The sequence below is a fragment of the Oryx dammah genome, unplaced genomic scaffold (genome assembly GCF_014754425.2).
Source record: "Oryx dammah isolate SB20612 unplaced genomic scaffold, SCBI_Odam_1.1 HiC_scaffold_1, whole genome shotgun sequence".
Taxonomy (NCBI): domain Eukaryota; kingdom Metazoa; phylum Chordata; class Mammalia; order Artiodactyla; family Bovidae; genus Oryx; species Oryx dammah.
Window position 1 is genome coordinate 30,540,571 of NW_024070185.1, and position 15,970 is coordinate 30,556,540.

Consider the following 15,970-nt stretch of genomic DNA (forward strand, 5'->3'; position numbering starts at 1 on the left):
CACTGGGCACATTCTTCCTTAAAAAGAAAACAAAACTCAGTGGAAACTGTTTATATTGATTACCTTTCTAGTTATCAAATGCCACTATTGCTTAACAAGTATTTCTAAGTCCATTAAAGTAATTATGAAATAAGTCGTACTTAAGGGGTATTATTACTTCCCAAGCTCTCTAAGACAACTATTATGTCTTTGTAGATGAGTGAAGCCAGCCTGTCCTCATTCACTTTTCCACTTTCGGGATCTGGTACATCTGAGTTACTGGAAAGTAGTTCAAAGAAGAATGCACGTAAGATTGGATTGAAACGTTAAGCATGATTTACTGGATTGAATTTTGGCCATCAACACTGACTTTTTTCCCCTGTTTTACTTTACCTCTGAAGCTTTCTTCCCTCTAAATCATCCTAAACTCTAATATAGGTGCAAAAATGAGTGCCTGCAAAAACTGAGAACAGCATGAAGCAATGCCTGTGGCAGCATTTCCCATTTGATGTTTTCCCTAGGAGATCTACTAACATTAGAATCAGTATTCTGTCATGTTTTTCTTACGAAGAAGATTGGTGTGTTTGATTTTTATTCCTGTTCTCTATTTAATATAATAGTAGTAAATCAGAAGATGCCATTAGTTGAAGCCATCTATTTTTTCATAAGATTACAAAAATGTCGATTGAGAAAATTAATATGATCCTCCTGTGTTTTAATTACATGAAATCATGATGCAGAGGGCTTTTTGGCTTGGAGCATTGGTTGAAAGTTGTTCAAATTGAAGAAACTAACCATATGGCAGTCTCTGTGTGCAATGTGACTAATATTCTAGAAATTTAGGCACTTAAGTCCATGGATTCTTTTTAATGTTTCCATGACTTTATTCCTCTCAGCTGTGCACATGTGTCTCTCTGTCCAAAACACATCCTGTCCTTGCCTCATTCAGAGTGGATTATGCAGTTTTATAAGCAGTGCTTGAAATAAGAAGGAAGATACGGGATGGTGTGCCATTTTTTCAGTTGGGAGCCCCTCTTTAAGACAGACGTAATCATGTGTGCTAGTAACTTTGAACACCCTATTTCCAAAAACATTGGGGTACCTCACTTAGGTATTTAGTCCCATTTAGTTTTAGAATCAACTAAAATTTAAACTATTACTAACATTAAAAATGTGTTAATACTCATATTTTTCTCTTGTTTTTTTCATTTACAGTGGCATCTGAAATACAGGGATTAAGAACTGTTGAAATTAAAAAGGTAATGGGGAGAGAGAAAATAGTATACATGCTGATGGCTCCAAGGCCGTCCGCATATTTTCCTGCTAGCTGCCTTACTGCTTTATGGCACCATCTGATAAAATATGTATTACATGCAGTGAAAATAGCACAGTGTAGACTCTGCTGAATTTCCTTGTTTGAAAAATCATTTTTGGTATACCCTTTTTTGCCCAAAATGATATCAACCCAGCCCCACACAAAATATGCAGGCCACTCTGACTTCTTCTATGGATCAGTAAACCTTTCCTTCTTCAGACTTTCAGAAGAAGTTTCCCATTCTTCTGAAACAGATTCTTCTGACAGCTATGTACAACAGAGAAAAGAAAAGCAGATTTAAGTGCTGAGCACACTTATAGACACTTCATACCATCGCCATTTCATTCAGTAGTCACTGTGGCTCTTTGTAAGAGGCCCAGTTATTTCCATTTTGTCTATGAAGAGCTAGAGATTCATTGAAAGCAGTGGACTTGTTCCAGGCCCCAGCATTTGTTGGTGTGGGTTTCTGGCTTTGAATGCAGGTCCCTGTTGTCCTCATTCCCTGTAACATGATTTTTATTTAGCCTGTTGTGGTTTCTTTTACCTCCCGAACAGATGCTTAGTTTTCTAAGTCACATTAAGAACTTGTATCAGATAAATTAATGCAGTTTTCTTGGGCATCCTTTTCCTCCCTCAAGTCTAGAAGATCAGAATTAACTATAGAATGTTGTGCCAAAGAGAACAAAAGCCAATGAAAGATAACAGTTTGACCAAAATATTCTGTCTGTCCCATGGCAGGGGCCTACTGACTCACTGGGTATCAGCATTGCTGGAGGAGTGGGCAGTCCACTGGGTGATGTTCCTATATTTATTGCAATGATGCACCCGAATGGAGTTGCAGCTCAGACGCAGAAACTCAGAGTAAGTTCTACAAAGTCGCTGGTAGCCTTAGCAAATCTCCCAGTAGGTTTTATAAACCCTTTGCATCTGGCCAACTGTTGCAAGCAGTTTGAAACGTCTCTATCAGCTTTTAAATCAGCTAATATAGCTGCAACAGGGGTTTCTTTGAATAAAAAATGGAGAAATTTTAAAAGAAAAATTTGCTTTGTAAGCAATTTGTCAGTAAATGAAATGGGATAATTTGCAGTTGTTTCTTACTATTTTTATTTGCTTGAAGTCCTGTGGAAGAAGTTAAAAGAAAGCAGAAAGTATTCGCAGAAAGTATTCTCAGAAAGTATTGGCAGAATGAAGTGAAATTATTTTTTTGAAGTGAAATTTTTTATTTACATGTCTTTTTGGTACTTTATTAAATTGAAAATTATCATCTGTGTTGCATTTATTTATCTGTTTTGCGGAAGTTTGATGTAAATGTGATTTATAACGTGAAACTACAAAACTTGCTTCAAAATTGAGGAATTTTGCATATGTAGAGCACTATGACAGAATTTATGCTCACTGCCCAGTTCTGAAATCTTGTGAATATTCCATTAGTAACTCAGTCTCTACACAGTAAAATCTGTATGGCCTCATGCCTTAAAATTGTCTCAATGACCACTGTTTAGAAATGCTGTGTAAATCAGTAATGGTTCAATCTCCCTTTGATATGTGAATTTCTGACTAGCACTTTAAAACTAATTGTACACATAACACAGGGGTTAGAAAACTTCTCTCTAAAGGACTTTTTGCTAAAGATGAATATTTTAGACTTTGCAGGCCTTATGTGTCTGTATTGCAGTTAATGAACTCTGCCGTGTGAATGCAGCCAAATAATTGTGTCTGTCTTATAACCAGATTTTACTTACCTAAATAAGTGATGGTCCAGTCTTGGCCTATCAGCCATAGTTTGCCAACCCTTAACTTATAGTCACAGATAATGTATATAATAATAATATCCAGAGGAATTCTTGTTCACAAATGATAACAGATGCAGTGTTCTTTGGGAGAAATGCAGAGAAGGGAAGTGTGGTTCCCTGCCCCTGCTCCCAAAGATGATAGAACATAGCCATTATGTGCAGCTTCTCTCTGTGGTTGCTACTGCTAGGAGTCGGAGGCTTCCTTGGTTATATTTCTGGTGCTGATTAGCAGTATATGTGTGGCATGGAGGCTGGGGAAGCAAATGGTCCCCCTCTCCATGGCGTTGTAGCAGATGGCTATTTCTCTCTCTCGCAGGTTGGGGATAGGATTGTCAGTATCTGTGGCACATCCACTGAGGGGATGACTCACACCCAGGCAGTTAACTTACTGAAAAATGCCTCTGGCTCCATTGAAATGCAGGTAAGATTTTTATCCCAACTTTTCCGATTGTGGGTAGCTTGAGGACACATGAGCTTTGGTGTTAAAACGATAAATTGAAATTTCCTGCTTTTATTTACTGTTTCCCTTGAACATAAATGATTACATTGAGAGTTCCAAGAAAGTACATAGGAAATACATTCTGTCACACTTTTTTCTCAATGTATGTATTATTTCATACTTTTTATACCTAAGGGGGAAAATTCTCAGTCTTGGCAGGATATGATTAATTGCTGAAATTTTCAGTGGTGTGATTGAGTGGCTTGTATTCTAAAGATCTTTAGAAAACAATTACATGTGATACCATGTTTGAAAGCATCAAGAACTTGATAGAATTGAATTAGTAGAATATCCTTAGTGTCAAAGATACCTCTGGACCTTATGAAATTTATTTTAACAGAAATGATTAAGTGAATGATGAAATACACATTTTTAATCCCAGTGCTCTTTTTGAAGAATTACTGATGCCTTCCTAGCCACATGAGCGTGTTTTTCTATTTATATGTCTTCTGTGTTCAGGTGGTTGCTGGAGGAGATGTGAGTGTGGTCACAGGTCATCAACAGGAGCCTGCCAGTTCTAGTCTTTCTTTCACTGGGCTGACGTCAAGTAGTATATTTCAAGATGACTTAGGGTGAGCTCACATACTATCGTTTGTATGTCCCTATGAGCCACATAAAGGTGAAATGATGGGAGATGAAGTATAAAATATGAAAGCCATGTATGTCTAAGCTCTTTAAGTTTGGCATGGATTTATCAAAGACAGGTAGGCAGGCAGGTAGGTGGATGACAGGCATGTATGTGTGCTGCTGCTCTTCCTACATTTTCATCTCTTGAGTTGTTTGAAGGAACATTTTAGTCTTGGGGTCAGTCTATCCTTTTAAAATTTTCTACATTGCCTAATCATTTAATAGATTATACTTTTGAGTAAAAAAACTTCATAATTACCCAAACTTGAGTACAGAAGTGTTAGAATATAGATAGAGGAGAAGAGAGGAGCATATTAGAATTTTTAAATTATCTGATGCAGGTTTTATTTTGTTTATCTGTTTTTGTCTCTGAGCTTGGGAATACTGATGTTTATGATTTATTTCATCTTAGTCTTTGGTGCTTCTTCCTCTCACTTTAAATGAACTGGAAAAAGAAAAGAGCTGCTACAATGTACAATGAGAAGTTACCATGAATATGTTAGGTTAAGGGTAGTATACATGGGTAATAGAATTAGGGAGTTAAGTAGGGCTTTATTAGATTATGTAAATTTAACATATGTAGCACAGCAGACACTGAGAATTGAAGCATCCCTGAATACCCATGGTTTTCCACCATTGGTGACACAGAGAGTTATATCAGCTTTAGGTAAGTGTCCGATAATCCACTGATATACAAATAAGATCTGATAGCTCTTGTTTTCTCCCCTTTACTGTAGGCCTCCTCAGTGTAAGTCAATTACGCTAGACCGAGGACCAGATGGCTTAGGCTTCAGTATAGTAGGAGGATATGGCAGTCCTCATGGAGACTTACCCATTTACGTTAAAACAGTGTTTGCGAAGGTAAGCTTTCAAATTTTAACTACCCTTTCCCCCACCAAAATGTTCACTAATAGTGGTCAGCAGCTGGCTTATTAGTTTATGGCCTCAGGTAATACCAAATGGTCAACATTTGATTATTTTCTTGCACAACTCCCTACAGGAACAGGTCATTAAGTATTTTTGTCCAATTTGAGGTTTAGTTATGTTTAAAGGAATATAGGCTCAAATTGAAGTTCCATGGGTGCTCTCAACAATATACATAAAATTCATGAACTTGAGTTAGACAGTCAGGCCTGATTGTTTTCCTTTGCAAACAAGATGCATATAGTTGAATGTCTTTTGAAAATAGGACATTTAAAATATGTGTATGTTAAAGAGCTCTGGCATTTCTTTTTCTTTGCATTTTTTGTTGTGAAATATAAAATAGGCACAGAAGAGTACATATAATACATATGCAGAATAGCTAAGATGTGTTTATTTTGCAAGTTTCATTTCATTAAATGGAATAGAAAAATAACTGCTAAAATTTTTGCGTATCCAGCAGCCCTGTCACCTACCACAAACGAGCTATGTGTATTTAAAGGATTCAGTGAAGAAAAGAAAACCATTATCTATAGTTGTAATCATATAGCATCCTGTTGGATGGTAAGAATGTTTAGGATACAAGTTATTAAAACATTAGTGAGCCTGTTAAAATAATTTAAACCCATATAATTATTATTTGGTAATTTGTTGTGAAGACAATTTTTAGGAACTATAAAATTAGATGAAATTTCCTACAGGAGAAAATTCAGATTCTCAAAATTTTGCAGCACAAAGAAACAATCATGTTTAACCTACTAAAAGATTTCATTTGGGGGCTTTAGATTAGTATTATCATTCTTTTGAGTACTTACCTATGGAGGTTTCATTCTATTATTATTTTTCAACCAATATAAAGTGCTATATATCTATAGCAATCTAACAATGAGCCTATTTTGTGAGATTTTTTAAAGCCATTGGTATGTCTAAAAACACAAATAGCACTTGCCAGTAAATAAAAGAGTCATGCAGTCCTTTTTCTCAGCTTTAGAACAGTTTATTTAAGGCATGCTAGTTAGAGCATATTTTAAGAATTTCATCATTATGGATTCCTCATTAACTTTTCCATATTTTTTATCTTATATTTAATTGCATAATTGCCTACTGTAAGTATGCCTTAAGATAGGGTTCTTTTACAAACAGCAGTGTCTGTGTTTAGTCTTAATCATTTAGGGCCCATAAGGAATATGAAGACTCCATCTATGCTTGGGAAGTAAAGAATCAAGCAGCTTAACCTTCCTTTTCGAAGCTACAGAAAGAATTAGGATTAGAGTTTGCATGACTTGGGCCTCATCCTGTGCTTGTCAACATACATGTGGGCTTTTGTGCTTCTGCAGAACTTTGGGTTCGGTGGCCCTCATGTCCTTGTCCTATAAAACCGCTTTTGTCCTACAAAACTGCTAATCCTTTGTTTTCTTTCTGTAGGTCTTCTTTACAGGATAAAAAATCTTGGATTCTATGAAATCATTCCTACTAGGCATATTCCCAAATATTCTTTATTAATTTGAGTTCCCACCAACTGCTGTGCTGAACAGCCAAAAAACCATCCAACTAATCTACTGACTGCTAAATTCTCTCTCAAATTGGAATCTCAGTGCTAAAGCCATTTAGGAGAAAGGCTTCCTTTGTGTCTGTTCATCATTGCTTAATGGCTGTGGAGCACCCGTGGAGCACTGAGAGCAATGTGTGTGTACATGCAGAGCAATTTACATTCTTGTTTGGATCTTTTTCTGTTGTGTAGCTGTGAAGCAGCATTTTTTTTTTTTTTTGAGACGTAAATAAGCCCACTTTATAATTGCAGGGAGCAGCCTCCGAAGATGGCCGTCTAAAGAGGGGTGATCAGATCATTGCTGTCAATGGGCAGAGTCTGGAAGGGGTAACCCACGAAGAAGCTGTTGCCATCCTTAAGCGGACAAAAGGCACTGTCACTTTGATGGTTCTCTCCTGAATTTGCTGCCAGAATTGAGCCACTTCAAATTCTCCTTCACATCCCACACTATAAAGAGAGTGATTCTGCATATTCTTCCCAGGCTGTGTTCACTGGGCTCTTCAATACTGTAGGAAAAAAAAATAACATTTAAGTTTATTTTGTCATATGGAAATGATTTTCTTACTGACACCCTAGCATCACTTTCCCATTCTCTTTATATTTTGTGATGTAAACTCAAAGAGGAGGGCTCTTTGTTTGCATAGATAAAGCTGGTCTTTCTTCCTGAAGATACCTGACACTTTATAATCAGGTGGGCAAATTTTAATGTGTGATCAGTGTTTAGTAGAGAAAGAAAAAGTCACTCAAAAGCTAACCAAGGAGAACTGGCTTCATGAAATTAAGGTGAAAAATGAAAGCATAAGGAAGAAAATCTCGAGTTTTATAAAAATGTATTTTGTTAATCTACCTTCTCTCCCCACTTCTAAGAAAAGTTGTACTGAAAAATCTTTAAAAATTCTTTCAATATTTAATTATTTTAAATATTACTTATTAAACATTGCATCTCCTAGCTCTAATATATACATATATAGTTTTCTCCAAAAATGGGCTTCGTGATTGAGTAAAATAGCAGCAATAGGAATCAATGTCCCTAAGTTTGTAAAGAAACCATTTATTGCACATCTTGAGGTTCATTTTCATTTTTGACATATTATATAATATTTAACCTTTCTATAAGTAAAATGATGGCCTTATCCTGTGTTGACTATGGTTTCTCTAGAAAGCCTCCATGCTAACCATGAAGGAGCGTGGAAGTTTCTCTGAATTGTTAGTTCTGGTATTAAGGGATGCTTTGCTGAAAATATGTCTGTGTGCTGTGCAATTGGTTTTCAGTTAGTATTAATCTTAATGACAGAGAAAAAAGCAATGTGTTAGTAATTATTTTGGTTGTATGCCGTTAGTAAATTGATAGAAAAATTAAGGGGATTAACATAACTTCATTTCATTGCCTTATATTAACATCTTATAATACAATAGTTTAAGACTAAGGGAAACAGATGGAGCTGTTTATTGAGACAACTGGTGAGGAATTATCATGTGTTCATTCCCATTTTAGAGCGTGAAACTCCTACATTAGAATATATAAAGTCATTTTGAATATTATCTATATTTGTAACAAAAGTAGTGTACAGATATTTTATTACAGCACTTTTGTGTAAATGCAGAATTGAAGTGAATAAAAAGGCAGGCATATTATTTTTTGTTCTTTTCACTGGAAAAGAGCTTTATTGTTCAAAATTTGCAATTTAAAATTGGTTTTTATCATGTCTAACTGAACATATGGTGTCCATAGTTACAGTTAGAGGAACTTTGGACAACTGCATTATGAAAAGCTCAATGTTTTTTATGCCCAGATTTTTTATGCTAAAGATTCATAAACTCTGCATAGAGTAGAGGAAGAAAACAGTATTGAGGAAAGAGAGGTGTTGTGCCTGTATGTGCTTTTCTGAAATGCTATGAGTGAAGCATCGTTTTGAATTGTTCTTTAGAGGGGTCAAGAGCTAAAGCATGTTCAGATAGAAAAAGTCATAATGAGAATTATTTTTAATAACATGAGAAATATGATTTGAACCCTGAGCAAGGAATTGGAGAACCTTTGTTCTGCCAGCTCTTTCTCTAATTAGCTAATGAACATATTCATTCCCTCTGATTTATCTCCTGTGTGAAGTGATAGGTTATTTTATCCCAAATCTTGTTGTCAAGTTCTAAAATATAAAAATTCTGTGATTCTTAGATATACAAAATGAATGGATAGAGCTACACGTTGCAAGAATTCAGGAGATATCCTTTCCAACCAACTCTTATAAACTGAGATACTTGATGCATTTCAGGATCCCAGTGACACAGTCAACTTCTTAGTCTCCAAGGAATGGCTCTCATCATGAAGGCATGTCAGGATCCTCTCATGGTTGGCTGCTGGAAGCTGAGCCACCCACTTTTATGTTTTAACCAGCAAAGGTCTTATGGAGGCCACTCTATGGCATGCCCTAGGAAGGCAAGTTAACCAATGAACGTTGGCTTGAGTATGTGTGAGAGAGTACTACAGTGACAGCAGCCCAATAGGTACTATTCTGTGTAGCATTGCCCCCAAAATTATGTCTCCCAGGAACCTCAGAATGTGACCTTATTTAGAAACAGGGTATTTGTAGATGTAGTCAGTGCAGTTAAAATGAAATCATGCTGGATTACAGTAGGCACAAAATCCTTAAGAGAAGGCCAGGCAGAGACAGAAAGACATAGAAGACAATGTAAAGATAGGGGACAAAAAACAAACAAAAAAATATCTGCGGCCACCAGAAGCTTGACGAGACTAGGAAGAATTTTTCCCTGGAGTCTTCGGAGACACCTTGCCCCTTAATTTCAGACATCTGGCCTCCAGAACACTGAGAATAAATTTCTGCTGTTGTAAACCACCTCATGTGTGGTACTTTGCAGTGGAAGCCCTAGGACACACTTAATAGAATATCTTGGATGTTTTTATATTCTTAGCTACCATTGCTGTGCCTGGCAAATAGGAGAGACTGTATACATTTTTATTCAGTATGCAGATGATTGAATTATAAGTTGTGGTTAATTTCATGGTATTACCTTGTTTTAGTTAAGCTAGCTATGGCCTTTATATTGAATTCAAAACAAAGCAGTGGGAATGCCACTTAGGGGTGTGAAACACTAGGGGAAAGCGTCCCTCCTGAATGGCTATTAATTAACAAAGTCGAAGCATGTGGACGTGAAGAGGAGGAGGGAAGAAAGGAAGGAAAAGAAGATTTGAGAGGCAAGGAATATAGATGCATCAACATTAGAGAATGACAGAGGCTTATGCTTCTTATATTATTCCTTCTTGGAAACGTAAGATTTCTCTGTGGGGAAGGAAGAAAGTATTTGAGCAAAGAGTTTGAAGACTTGAACATTATAGTATTAATGCCAAATGCAACTCAAGACCATGTACAACTCATGATTGTGGCTTGCCCGTAATAGGTTCAATATATTTGCTTGTGTGATTAAATCACATCGATGAATGCCAGACATTTCTGGTTTCTTTGTGACATCTTCTGAAAGATGATGATAGTGAAAATGATGATGTGTTTAATTTCAACATCTACTGATACATAGCAGCTGATGTTGCAGTGTGGTGTAGCAAGTCAGTAGGACCCATTTATCAGAATAGTGATGGAATTGGAAACATGAAAGATTAAAATTCATGAAAGACAAAAGATTTTTTTTTTACATTTTAAGGCTCTTGATAAAGCAAGTTTTGATTGATTCAAAGAAGCAAAGGAAGCTCTTCCCTGCTCTGAGATTACTGTGCCAAGCTGCCTTAGATCTGGTCATCTGTCTGAGAATGCCAGACAGTGATTTAGTGCCTTTCTTCAGATCTCCATCATGGTGAGTGGAGAAGTTGAAAGGATGCCTGCAGGGAGACAAGAATCAATAAGCTTTTGAGGTCTAGGTGTGGAGATGTCAGAACTATCGTCACCTGCTTTCAGCAGCCCTGGTGTGTTGTTTCGTGTCAGTGACAAGTATTCTGGAATGCATTTGATTTGTGCAAAGATGTTCCTCAACTTTGTCTACCAAAAAGTAATGTTTAACTTTGACTCTTCCTAAAGGGAGTTATTTTATTTTTACGGCAGCATTGGACTCTGTTACCTCAAGGAAAGAAAAACTGTTGGTGGCAGGAACATTTCTAAATGAAGAGTGTGGAGACTAGGAAAGCAAATGTGGTTACTATGATTTTTGTATAATTGACCTTGCAGCTTTTTGCCTTCAAAATACAGTTACTCCATTTTATGTAAATTAGAAAAAAATGGTATCATTTTTCTAGGAATTTTATTTATCATTCAAGTACTGGTAAGTTCAGTCATAGGCCCTACAAAGAAATTCTTTCAAGACACTGACAGACGAATGGTAATGACCTCAGAATTCTCTCATGGAAAATGTTTCTTGATGTTTCAAAAAAATTACAACCATCATCGAAAAGGCAGCTTCTAAGAGGGTGCTTTAACTTGTTCATTTAATAAAGGATATTTTTCAGAAAGTTGTGTCATTTGCTGATTCTTTGTGATCCTTTCTCCCTCCTTCTGACATCCTTCCCCTCCTCACATGTGTATTTTCTGAAATAAACAATTATCCTTGGAAAACCTACTTTTTCTCTTATTTTCTTATTGATGTATTAGAAGTTGTGATTTTTCACGTAAGTCTACCCTGAAGTATTTGGCATTCAAAATTCCACTCTCTAAATTTCATTTCCCTAAAGGTCCTTTATGTATTCAGGAAAACGTAACAGATTTACCTTGCTTTGGAAAATTAGATAACTATTTAAACCATGCATATGATAAGCTATCAAGGAATGTGATGATTATTGTAGTGTTATATCCTGAAAGACATAGAGTAATGTAAATTCAGAAGCTTTCTTTAAATAGATTTGTTTTCATTTTTGTGCAACCATGTCTTTTTTCTTCTGAAGTTGGATGCAGAATAACATCACCAATTCAATGGACATGAGTTTGAGCAAATCCCGGATGATAGTGAAGGACAGGGAAACCTGGCTCACTCAGTCCATGGGGTGGCAGAGTCGGACACAACTTAGCGACTAAACAACAAAAAAAATTGACTTGTTTTGCATAGAATCTTTACCATATCCTCATACAACTCTGCTATTAATTACTAAATATTTATCATTAAAATAGACTCCCATTTAACTTAAGTGTGCTTAAAAGCAGAGTTGTATCTCACTACTTTAAGTGGAAAACCATGTTATTTGCCGTAAATTTTAGGGTAACTATGAGCAAAAGCAATGTTATTGTCAAAATACCATTGCCTACCAAGGATAAAAACTTGAAGTCTACACTCTGTGAAGGAGAGTTACAAATACTAGAATGGTGTTAATCACTCAATGGAGACACTTCTGGACTTAAAAGAACTGAAAGAAAAATAGCTTGTTCATAATGTGATTTAAAGTTTTCTAGTACCTTGTCATTATGCCCTACAAAAAAAAAAAAGATCTCTCAATATACTATTTGGAAAAAACTCTGAATGGTTTTGTTTGTAGATTCCTTTTTAAAATGTAAAAGGAAGCCATTCAGTTCCTATTTTAAGAGTATTAGTTAATGAGTTAAGATTTTGTTTATATGACTTTAACTGAAACCAGAATTGGGTCATCACCTCCAATGCTTTAGTATTGGCAATCTGAGTTTTAAATAAAGGACAAATGACATAAATTAATGGAGTAAAATTAATGTTGTGATAATATTAAAGCTAACATCTCCTGCACCTGGAGGGCGATGCAGATGGTAGGCATACCTAATTATGCACCCTGCTGCCTTTAAGTGTACTGATAAAAATCTCTCAGCTGAGTATAAAATATGTTCGTTCAATGGCTCCAGACACATTTGAGTAAGACAGCAAGCATAATACATAAAAAACATAGCCTAACATATATTTTTTGAGGAAAACATACAATTCTGTAAGTTAAAGAATTACATATTTGCCTGGTTTTTAAATCATTCTTAGAGTCATAGTCTTTGTCCTTTCTGTGTATATTAGAATATACGTCAGTTCCATTAGGAAAAGATTTTCTCAAACTAGCTAGGAAGTAGTTTAAGTTTACATTTTTACTTCGTAGGCATTAGTTATGAAGATAAACTTACAATAGAATCCTAAATCAGCTGATTTGATTTCTTAACCCTAGGTGCAAACTAGACTGGCCAGATATCATGCAATGTATAAATTTGTTCAATTGTTTAAGAAGTAGCTACTCCAGAAAACATATCAGTAATAATTAGATAATTTTTTTTTTACTATCGGTATTTCAGAGATGTCACTGAACTTTATAAAACTTCCTAGGTATTTCGTTCCTTCAAGGAATGTGAATTCTGGCTTTGTTTTGTTGCACTTGGATACCTATGCATTTAAAAGTGCAACTTCCCAAGTTTTAGCTTCAGAATGATTTTTTAAATGCTTTTATGATACTTTTTATATACATCCTTTATTTTTCTTATAATTAGATGTATGTCTGTAACCTATGTGCATGCTAAATCACTTTAGTTGTGTCCAACTCTGCGAACTTACAGACTATAGCCCACCAGGCTCCTCTGTCAACTTCTCCAGGCAAGGATATTGGAGTGGAAGCCATGCCCTCCTGCAGGGTGTCTTCTTGACCTAGGGACTGAACCCTTGTCTCTTACAACTCCAGTATTGGCGGTCAGGTTCTTTACTACTAGTGCAACCTGGAAAGCCTATTTATATAACCTACATTTTAAAAAATGGCAAGTAAAATACTCTTCTTCAGACACAGTTTTTATCAAAACAGATCTAATGCCAGATGTTCATTTTATGATAAAGGATGCTGGCTCATTTAAAAAAAAAAATCTGGGCTAGGGAGCATATCATTTCTTCATCTTTTGTTCTTTAATCTTAGGGCTAATGAATAAAGGAATTATACATTTTAAAATATACATTTGTAATGTTTCTTGGCATTGGATAAAAAAATGGGAATTAGGTTCAACTTAGTCATCTACATTTATTGTTAAGTACCTATTAGTCCTATTCAGTAGTTAGTTTTTTTATAGCTTTTCCTTTCTGTATGTTACAGGTATTCATGTAACAAAGTCATCAAGTCTCAACACCCACTTTGACTGCCTTGAATGAATGTAAGTCAGAGCTGATGAATGTCTTACACTGAAGGAGTTCTAGATTTCTCTGAAATCCATCATGGGCCTCTGGGTCTCAAGGCCCTGGATTCATTTCCTGGCTTGGTCCCAGACTGAAGGGCAGTTGACCTCTTGGAGTCTCTGCCTCCTTGACTGTAAAAGGGAAATGATAGCATCTTCCTCACAGCTTCATTAGTGTCAAATGAGATGATGTATCTGCTCATGGTGGCGCTAAGTAAATTGTTAGATGTATTTTTAGTATTTCTTAGTGTAACTTCAGAGCTGCTATGATACCTGTAGTGAAATTGTGGGGGTCATCTAGAGTAGAATGTGCTGTCACTAGTCTTAAATTATATCCCAATTTTGAAATAAACTTATCAAGTGTCCTCTTAGTTTCTCATCCTAGAAATGTCCTCATACTTTCTCTTAGAATGGAAAGCAAAGTCAGAAATTACTCCAGAAGAGCTGAGAACGATATAATCTCATTGGTTGATGAAGCAAATGTGTCACTCCTTAACATTTTAAATAAGATATTTTGGTATGGGAGTTATTTAAGCCTAGTGAGAGGCTTTATCATCAATCTGAGCCCCATCTCTTGCATAATAAGCAGAGTTTCTAATTTTGAAAGTAAATGGGAAGTTGTTCAATATTCATCACCCCATAATCTCTCCTAGTCCTCTGTGTTCAATTAATAGGAAAAGTAAACTTTATTTTCATCTTCGTTTTTAGGTACAGTCTTCTCAGAAGGGAGGGAATGAAGAAATGAGCTTGGTAGACTAAACAGTCATCTAGAAGGAAGTTGGTGAGATCAGACTGTCAGATCCTCCTTTCTTAGATATTTTATCAAGGGATTGATACTGAACAAGTTGGGGAAATGTAAGGTGGAAATTGTATGCACTACTAGTGATTAAATGCTTCAGTCCCTTCCCTTCCACCTCCCCTCTCCCCACCCCAAGGATTTAAGGAAACATTATTAGGTTTTAAAGAGGACTACTCCCAAGTGACAATCACAGTTGATTATAAAATCAGCTTCAAGGTTTATGATCTGCCTCTTGATGGTTCATACTGTTAAAGATTGAGGTGAGGGCCTCTGTTTGGATCCTGCAGCATGCTTTTCTTTAGGTGTGATGAAGGGTGATGTTTTTCCCTACTAGAGAGCAGATGACTAGTACATGTAAGCCTAATTTCTAGGTTTGGACATTGGGAGGGGTAAGCCTGTAAAGCATTCTCAGTTCCCACTTGTTAATAAAATGGTTTATGGGTATTTACAAAAGAAATGATGCTTTTCAGTTACCTAAATATTGGAAGTCAGTTAAGAGCCAAGAATCATCTTAAACCTGTATAAGGCACTGAAATCCCAATGAATGTATATGTTTATACCAGCTGTGCAGAAGTGATCCTTTGCAGGTAGATGAGCTCCTGAGAAAGTTGGAAATGGAAGTCCTAAAGTGGAAGAACGCTGGTAGGTTTTCCCTGATCCATGGTCATCCAATTTGTGATGATGTTGGGCTTCCCCTGTAGCTCAGCTGGTAAAGAACCTGCCTGCAATGTGGGAGATCCGGGTTTGATCCCTGGGTTGGGAAGATCCCGGAGAAGGAAAGGCTACCCACTTCAGTATTCTGACCTGCAGAATTCCATGGACTGTATAGTCCATAGTGTCACAGAGTCAGACACAACTGAGCAACTTTCACTTGTGATGATGTTATTACTTAGAAAACTTAACTATTTTTCAATTGAAAACAAGAAAAAATTATTAAAGTAGCTTTAACTTTCCATACAGGGATTCTAAATACTAGAGAAGATAGTTTAGTTGCTAAAGGGTTTGAATGGAATTGTGGAAAATGTTCCCTACTTGAAGGAGAAAAAAATGAAATTAGAGCCATAAGTCTTTCCTTTATTAAGGCCAGATACTTAGTTTTGCCAAATATATTTCTTAATGGGGATAATATCTTCCAACTAAGGTTTTTAAAGTTGAAATAGGTAATAGATGTGAAAGTTTTTAGTCTCAAAGCATCAGTTCAGTTCAGTCACTCAGTCGTGTCCGACTCTGCAACTCCATGAACTGCAGCATGCCAGGCCTCCCTGTCCATCACCAACTCTCGGAGTCCACCCAAATTAATGTCCATCGACTTGGTGATGCCATCCAACCATCTTATCCTCTGTCATCCCCTTCTCTTGCCCTCAATCTTTCCCAGCATCAGG

General features: G+C 36.3%; 1 protein-coding gene across 1 annotated transcript in view; it reads left to right on the top strand.

Annotated features, from left to right (window-relative positions):
* LOC120863821 (multiple PDZ domain protein) overlaps window positions 1-7,821 on the top strand; it is a 175,335-nt gene extending 167,514 nt beyond the window's left edge. The window contains exons 41-47 of the mRNA XM_040240389.1: window positions 196-286; window positions 1,195-1,238; window positions 2,033-2,155; window positions 3,404-3,508; window positions 4,046-4,158; window positions 4,951-5,074; window positions 6,936-7,821. Coding sequence (XP_040096323.1) covers window positions 196-286; window positions 1,195-1,238; window positions 2,033-2,155; window positions 3,404-3,508; window positions 4,046-4,158; window positions 4,951-5,074; window positions 6,936-7,082 — 747 coding nt within the window. The 3' untranslated portion in view covers window positions 7,083-7,821. The remainder of the gene's footprint in view (window positions 1-195; window positions 287-1,194; window positions 1,239-2,032; window positions 2,156-3,403; window positions 3,509-4,045; window positions 4,159-4,950; window positions 5,075-6,935) is intronic.
* Window positions 7,822-15,970: the final 8,149 nt, after the last annotated feature.